At 50.8% G+C, this 8,338-nt stretch overlaps 1 protein-coding gene across 1 annotated transcript; it reads left to right on the plus strand.

The window, feature by feature from the left end:
• Nucleotides 1-231: 231 nt before the first annotated feature.
• Nucleotides 232-7,925, plus strand: KRT84 (keratin 84). Its single transcript, XM_070407753.1, has 9 exons — nucleotides 232-729; nucleotides 1,965-2,173; nucleotides 2,791-2,851; nucleotides 3,620-3,715; nucleotides 4,651-4,815; nucleotides 4,983-5,108; nucleotides 5,606-5,826; nucleotides 6,290-6,321; nucleotides 7,573-7,925. Exons 1-9 carry the CDS (start codon nucleotides 232-234, stop codon nucleotides 7,923-7,925), a joined length of 1,761 nt encoding a protein of 586 aa, XP_070263854.1.
• Nucleotides 7,926-8,338: the final 413 nt, after the last annotated feature.

Here is an 8,338-nt window from a genome sequence, read left to right on the forward strand (position 1 = left end):
TGTGCCTGAGATTAGCTCATTGTTAAGGAGGTTATAGGCATGAAGAATTTCTGCTAACTACCCAAGCTCATAAATGCCTCCAAATGGCTTTTTCCATTTTTATGGGGCCAATCCTCAGATCCCCACACACATAAAAGGGGTGAAAGGAATCCACTAGCCTCAGAGGGACTCCCAGCTCCAGCTCACCCCACACTCTGCAATTGCTGCTTTGCTCTCATCCAGGAAGCCATCATGTCTTGCCGCTCCTACCGAGCCAGCTCTGGTCGCCGTGTGGGCAACTTCAGCTCTTGCTCAGCAATGGCCCCGCAGAACCTGAACAGGTTCCGAGCCAGCTCCGTCTCCTGCAGGAGTGGGTCCAGCTTCCGAGGCCTTGGCAGTTTTGGTAGTCGGAGTGTCATCACCTATGGATCATGCTCACCCCGGATAGCAGCTGTAGGCTCTCGTCCCATCCACTGTGGAGTTGGCTTTGGTGCTGGTGGTGGGTGTGGTGCTGGTCTAGGGTTTGGAGCCAGCAGTTGCCTTGGCTATGGCTTTGGTGGCCCTGGCTTTGGCTACAGAGTTGGAGGAATTGGAGTCCCAGCAGCCCCATCTATCACAGCAGTGACTGTTAACCAGAGCCTGCTAACGCCTCTCAACCTGGAGATTGACCCCAATGCTCAGAGGGTGAAGCGAGATGAGAAGGAGCAAATCAAGACCCTCAACAACAAATTTGCTTCCTTCATTGACAAGGTACAGTTCAATCCCTGGGTCTGGGATGGTAAGAGCTAAAATGCATTGGGTGTTCTTTCCCTTAAGAAGAAATAGCCCAGGCCTAAGGCATTGACCTTGACCCCAAGATCCTTTAGGTGTCAACCAAAGGCATTGCAGTATGATTTCTGGAACACTCTGCTGTAGAGCTAGGATGGGCCTGAGGAGCACTGCATGGAGGGCTAGACTAACACAAAGGTTGCATCTTTGGAGGAAAGAGGACCCTCCAGCCAAGTCTGAGGGCATCTGGACAAACTAAGACCTACTACCTAGTCACTTAGAACAATCTCCCAGATAGGTTGGAAACAGTAGGACTTTGGCCGGGTGTCACCTGATATAGGTTTAAAAGGTTTTATTCTTTGAGTCCCTCATGCTCTCTTTGAAGTGTTCATAGTTCCTGAGGCTGGGTGGCCACATCTGACCAGGCTTAGGAAATTGGATAATGGAGTTGAGTAATTTTTTTAGAAAACAAAGAATTCATATCTCCACATAGGTTATCCAGACTCAGCCCATTTGCCTAGATTGAGGGAAATAGTGGGGAACTACCATAGGTAGTCACTGATCTTTAGGCTGATGAGAGGAACAGTGATGTGGAACTGACATCCCACAAACCATGTCTCCATGGAGTGGGGATGCTCTGATTGCATCTGAGATTGGAAACTCACTTCTGTGAGCTTTTTCAGTTTCCTCATCTAAAACGAGGGGCTGGAGCAAATGATCCCTAAGTTCTCCTCCAGCTCTACAAATCTCAGCTGATGGAATATCTGGGATGATGGGTATGACCTCTGACCTGAGAATTCCCACCTCCTAATGACATATCTTACCCCAAATGTACCTCACTCTCCTCCTCACTTCCTGCCAGGATGGCTGGCATCAGTTTTTAGGCATAGACAAACCCCAGCTCAGGCAGAATCAATCTTTCTAACTTCCCAGTGAACTGGTTTACACCTTTTTCAGAGAGCAGAAGGAGAAACGGTCCTCAGGTGCTTTGGTTCAAAAGCCTCTGTTTGTAGCTGAGCCTGGCTGAGCACGAAATGGGGGTCACAGGCCTGCTCTTCCATGTTCTACAGAATTAGAGCAGGAATTAATGTCAACAGAGGAGAGAACAATGTCACCACAGTGTCGGGAGTCATTTCTGACCATCTGAAGAACTGGTGGGCATGTAAGTGACTCTGTCAAGCACTTCAATTGCCCTCTCTGTGCCCTTGTGGGTTTAGGTGCGGTTCTTGGAACAGCAGAATAAGCTTCTAGAGACCAAGTGGAACTTCCTCCAAGAGCAGAAGTGTGCCAAGAGCAACCTGGAGCCCCTCTTCGAGAGCTACATCACTAACCTGCGGAGGCAGCTGGATGCAGCCAGCAGCGACCGGGCCCGTCTGGAGGCTGAGAGGAACAACATGCAGGATGTCCTTGAAGGTTTCAAGAAGAAGTGAGTGGCATCTGGACCGCACTGACCAAGGACAGGCATGGGCTGGTCCCTAAAGCAGTGACCAAGCTCAGATGAGAGCAGCTGGAAGGGTCAGGGTTGAATGCTGGTTTCTATATCCAGTCTGTAGACAGATGTGGGGGCAGTGATATGTAAGGGAGCAGGAGGAGGCCCTCCATAGTTTCTGAGACAAAAGGAGGCTTGGAATTAGGCATGTTTTTTTCCTAATTCTCACTGTGGAAATGGGTGAGTTAGCCCCAGAAAAAAGAGCCCTCTGATTGTGAGAACAGTGCCCACATTCAGCAACAAGTTGGGTCCTACTTCCTCTCTGGTCATGTGCAATGACTCTAAATCTTTTCTAGCAGAGGAGCAAAGAAATGGACCATGTTTTCAGGCCCCACATCCTATTTGAGAATGTTAAAGGGATTTGGAGAAACTGAGGGCTACTGGTTCATGTAAGGTCTTACAGAAAGGACAGAATGGCTGAGAACCTGTAGGTAACAACAGGAAGCTGTGCTCCTGGGTGGAGCAGAGAGGTCTTAAGAGGCTCACCGGGAAGTTGGATGTCATTGGCTCTCAGTTCAGAATGAGAACTCACTCTCCTAATTCTAATCATCCAGGTACGAAGAAGAGGTGGAATTCCGGGCCAACGCTGAGAATGAGTTTGTGACTCTGAAGAAGGTAAGGGAAAGCAATAGGTAAACTTCTCCAGAAAGCAAATGTCCTTGAGACCCCTCAGGACACTGCCCAGGCATCCCTGTGCTGTCTCAGACCACTCACACAGAGGGGAACCCTTAAGGTCACACAAGGTCTCTTCGAGGTTCTAATTTGGTCTCAGATTATTTAAGATCAGTTCGATTATTTATTTATTTTTTAATCCATTGATATTTAGACAGAGTGGAAGAGAGAGAAGAGGAAGGGAGGGAGGGAGGGAGGGAGGAAGGGAGGGAGGGAAGGGGAGAGAGAGAGAGGGAGAGAGAGAGAGAGAGAGAGAGACGTGAGAGAGACACAATCAGCTGCCTCTTGCCCTCATCCCAACCAGGGCCAGACTACAACTGAGGTACACACCCTTGACCAGGAATTGAACCCATGACCCTTCGGTCCATGGACCGACACTCTAACCATTGAGCAAACCAGCCAGGGCAGGTTAAATTGTATAGATGTCCTTTTATTATTTAGATGCCTGGGATTATCCAGATTCTCCTTGCCTCTAAATAAGCATTAGGAGAGATCCAGCGGCCCCAGAGGAGTGTTTATGCTGCAGCAGGAGAAGAGCCACAGTCACTGAACTGCAGTTCCACCCAGTGACTTTACCACCCATCCCATAGCCTGGCCTGGCCCTGTGGGACTGGTCTGATCTTCCCACCCATCCCCAGACTCCACCAAGATGGGGGCGGGGGTTAAACAGTGCAAAGTAATATGCATCTTATCCTTCTCTCTTTTATGCAGGATGTGGACTCAAATTTCTTACATAAATCTGATCTAGAGGCCAACATGGAAACCCTAGCTCAGGAAATTGACTTCCTGAAAACCCTATACATGGAGGTAAGGGCTCATCCCCTCTCAGCCATATGAGATCACTGCTTAGCCTGGACTCCCTTGGGGCTTCCCCTGAACTGGCACATTTTCTAACATTTGGTGTCATACATCTTTTCTCCCACTTAAATCTATATCCTCTATTTGTCAATAGATCTATCAGTGGAGAAGGTTAGGTAAGCAGGCTTCTCAGCAGCCTGACTCAGATCTATGTATAAACTTCTTGGATCCATGGTACAAACCCTAGTTGACCAATCCAAAGATCGGGGTCTAGGAATATCACTTTCAATCTATTGATCAGAAGACTCTGGAAAACTGATTTGTTAGGAGAGGTAAAAAAAAAAAAATCATGTTTGACCTAATTGGCCAAATGAACTAGCTCTCTTTTGCTTCATAAATGGTCTGTTTGGTCTGATACAGACCCAGCCAGAGCTGAATGTCTGGCTCTGAATGGAAACCCTAAAGAAAGCTCCCTCTGGAGCCAAAGCTCCCTTGCAGGCCAGTTCCATGCCCCCTGGTTCTATTAAGGACTTGAGGTGTAAAATTCCTAGACCATCATGTTCTAAAATATTGTCAGCTCTCAATAATCCATGAATGGCACAGCCACTTTGAGGATAATCCAAAGAAAAGTGTATCCCTAGTATAGCTCTCACTCTTCTTCACCTAAAGCCTAGGCCCCCATGGTTTTAATATTCACCTAAGCAAAAGTTAGGGTGGTAAAGGGATGTCTCTGAGTACATAACAAGACTTTAAAGTCAAACAGAAGTGGTTCTTGGCCATGCCTTTTTCTTCACCTTTGGTTTGGATGGCCTGCTCCATAGCTTTGCTCTGAACAAACAAGCAATACTCTCTGCTCTTGACACTACATCCTGGGGACCATGTGGCAGCATCCTGGCCACTGATGAGACTCTGAGTCCCTCTCTCTTACTGATCCTCCAACACAGGAAATCCAGTTGCTGCAGTCACACATCTCAGAGACCTCGGTCATTGTGAAGATGGACAACAGCCGGGACCTGGACTTGGATGGAATCATTACCGAAATCAAGGCCCAATATGAAGAGGTTGCCAGGCGCAGTCGGGCTGATGCTGAGGCCTGGTATCAGACCAAGGTGGGCAGAGGCAGTCTGGGAAGGGGTGTAGGTAGCCTTGGGGTGAGACTCAGGTACAACAAAGTGGGCCCCATGGCGGTGCAAGACCCTTAATTCAGTTGAAGCTGTGGTCTTGATCCAACCTTTGAGCCCTCAGAACATCCCCCTCTCCCCACCCTACCCCACAGTATGAGGAGATGCGGGTGACAGCTGGCCAACACTGTGACAACCTGCGCAACACACGGAATGAGATCAATGAGCTGACCCGCATGATCCAGAGGCTGAAGACAGAGATCGAGCACGCCAAGACTCAGGTGGGCAAAAGAAAATAGAGAAAGCCCCAGAGAAAGGAGAAGCAGGGCTCTGAATTTGGGGAGCTCCAAGTCTGATGATATAGGGGAGACCATCAGGACCCAGAAATGGAGGAATGGAGGGATTAGTACAAAAAGACTTCCTGGGAGAGGAAAATGTGGAAGGAAAGGAGGGTCTCCCATATAGAAGAAAATGCTTGGGGTCAACTTGAAGGAGCAGGTGGAGGGCAAAGAATAGTTTTACTCTGGAGCCCATGTCTCTTGGAGCAGCAGATATAAGGAAGTGCAAAGTCACTAGATTAGAAACTGAAAAAAAGCAATGCTTCGCCTCTGTTGACATCAAACTGCAGGTTCACGGTCCCTAGGAAAGTAGCCACATGGGCTCCATCCCTGGCTTGGCACCAGGCTGTGTCCCCACTAACAGGCGGCAGTGTTTCGAGCCCCACCTAGGGATCCCTTAGTCTCTGCCAAAACCCACCAGCAAACTACCCCCCCTGCAGCGGGCCAAGCTGGAGGCCGCAGTGGCTGAGGCGGAGCAGCGGGGTGAGGAAGCCCTCAAAGATGCCAAATGCAAGCTGGCAGATCTGGAGGGCGCCCTGCAGCAGGCCAAGCAGGACATGGCCAGGCAGCTGCGCGAGTACCAGGAACTGATGAACGTCAAGCTGGGCCTGGACATTGAGATCGCCACCTATAGGCGCCTGCTGGAGGGCGAGGAGATCCGGTGAGTGCTCACAGGGCACCAAGAGGGAATGCGGTCAGACTTGGACATCTGGACTAAGCAGCGGGGGAGGAGGGGGCAGCGACCAGGTGAAGAAATGCTGAAATATCCATCTCCAGAAGTAAGAGAGCCTTTTCTGCAAATATTAGTTGGGTTGACCCTGGCAAGGGATTAGAAGATGACTCTAAGTCTGTGCCTCCTAAATGCAAGTTTGCAGACAGGCTGCATCAGAAACAGAGTTTTGCTTGATGTGGTTAGCTTGTTTAAAAGATTTGGTAAGCTTGTTAAATCGTTCTGGGGTAAGGTCTAGGAACATGTCACTTTTCAAAGCTCTCTGGATGCTTGTACAGCTGGGTGAAAACCACTGGTCCACTGGTCTACTCAGCCAGGAAAGCCCTTCTGAGAGCAAGCGGGTTTCCAGAGAACAACACTACTTGTGAACTGACTTATTTCTTTCTCTCTCCAGGATCTGCGAAGGTGTTGGACCAGTAAACATATGTAAGAAACTGAAGTCTTTTCCTCTACACATTTCTCTCCTGATGCCCTTCAAATTTCCTTTAAATTCAGGCCCACATTGGGGTCAGGAGCCCATGGCTGGGCTGGCCAGGACAGTCAGGGGAGCAGGGACCATCTGGCCCCTGGACTAGAGCATCCCCTTAGCAGAGGTCTGAGATCTCCCCTAAGCCTACCCTCCCCAGGGTATGCAATCACCAAGGTTTGCAGGGCCTCCTGGGTGGGAGAGGGTTCCAGAAAAGCAGCGGCCCTTTCGTTTTTAGTGGTCTTGTCCCGTAAGGACAAAAGCCAGGGGAGGAATGAAAGGCATCTGCCAGGGAGTTCCCTACACCCCTGATGGCAGGGGATGGGCCAAAGCTGAATGGAAGTCCCCCTGCTGCTGCTGCTGCCAGACAAAGTATTTGTTGTACCCAAAGCATGCAGGGCATCATGCTTGGCACTGCAGGGCACTATGCTTGGCACTGGAGGGTGGAGGCACAAAGAAGGTGAGCCCCAGCCCCTGCCTCTAGAATTATAATCTTCTTGAGAAGATGAGTCCTATCCACTGTCAGCCTACCCCTCAAAGCAGCCCTGGGGGGAGGAACAGGCACTGGCAACCCCCTTTCACTCACTCAGAGAAAATACGTGGTTTGCCAGAAGTCACATAGTCAGTGTCACAACCAGAATTCAAACCCAGATCTCTGACTCCAAAAGCACAAATATACACAGATGTGAGGTTGAACGGAGTGTAACCTGGGTGGGTCAGAGCTGCAAGTGCTTGGATGACAGTGACCACCAAGAGGGGTGGGCAACCAGGATGGCTTTCTGCAGGAGTCAGGCTTGAACAGAGTTCAGAACAGAACTGACAAGGGACTCTTATTGGAGGGCCATGTGGGAACCACTGAGGGGCAGGGAGTAATTGGAAGACAGAAGCCTAGTGGTTTATAAAGGCCACTGCTCCCACTGTCTGGATCATGCAGCTCACTGTACTCTCAACAAAACAGCGTGACTGGCCAGATATAAATGAGAACCAACCTATGGCTCTACACAAACATCTGGGGTATTGACTGAATCCTTCCATTTACTCTGAATGTTTGACTAGCAGAGTCACAGCCTTTGAGTCACCCAGGCGAGAGAAGAAGTGGATATTGACTGTGTAGACAATAGGGACCACCTCCACCCAGGGCCCTGACCTCCCACCCCTCAGAGGGAGCATGAAGGCCATGCAGCCTCACTGATGATCTCTCCCTCCTGCAGCTGTGAGCAGCTCCCGCGGTGGCCTGGTGTGTGGGCCTGAGCCCCTGGTCTCCAGCTCTACCCTCTCCCGCGGCAGAGTCACCTTCTCTGGCAGCAGCATCCGTTCTGGTGGCGTCTGTGGCTCCAGCCTAGGTGGGGCCCAGGTCATCATGGCCTGCGGGGACCTGCTCAGCACAGGCTCCCGGGGAGGCTCGGTGCTGATGAGAGAGTCCTGCACCCCCTGTGCCCCCAGCATCCCTTGCCCGCTGCCCACCGAGGGCGGCTTCAGCAGCTGCAGTGGGGGCCGCAGCAACCGAGGTTCCAGCGTCCGCTTCGTGTCTACCACCACCACCTCCCGCCGGACCAAGTACTGAGAGCCTATGGCCAGCCAGCCACTGCCCTGGGAAGAACCATCTCAGTGTCCCCTGCTTCTGTCCCCAAGGCGCCTGGGCCCTGGGCTGGGGGTGGGGGGCTTCCCCTCCTACCAGGAAGGGACACGGCTCTGCCCGGCCTGTCTCCTCTCGGGGATATTCTTCTCTGCCTGGATGCTCCATCCACAGCCCCATCCAGATGGGTTTCTCCCTGACTCCCAATGTCCTTCCTTTGGCTCACTCCTCACCATCCATCTGAACAGCTTCAAGAATTCAGATTTGATACAATTACAAAAATCTGTGCCTGGGGAGAATAGGCACAGTCCAAAGCCAAAAAGAATGTCTTTGGGCACCATGGCCATCCCAGCTTTGGACTAGTTTGGAGAATGGAAAGTTGACTGTCCATACTGCAGCTG

Source organism: Myotis yumanensis, unplaced genomic scaffold (genome assembly GCF_028538775.1).
Source record: "Myotis yumanensis isolate MYYU_CA2020_CCGP unplaced genomic scaffold, mMyoYum1.0.hap1 SCAF_3, whole genome shotgun sequence".
Taxonomy (NCBI): domain Eukaryota; kingdom Metazoa; phylum Chordata; class Mammalia; order Chiroptera; family Vespertilionidae; genus Myotis; species Myotis yumanensis.

Excerpts from the sequence above, each read along its gene's own strand:
- KRT84 (XM_070407753.1), top strand. The coding sequence starts at position 232 with ATGTCTTGCCGCTCCTACCGAGCCAGCTCTGGTCGCCGTGTGGGCAAC. Across the intron at positions 2,852-3,619 it reads AGTTTGTGACTCTGAAGAAG|GATGTGGACTCAAATTTCTT; the intron begins GTAAGGGAAAGC and ends TCTTTTATGCAG. Across the intron at positions 6,322-7,572 it reads TGTTGGACCAGTAAACATAT|CTGTGAGCAGCTCCCGCGGT; the intron begins GTAAGAAACTGA and ends TCCCTCCTGCAG.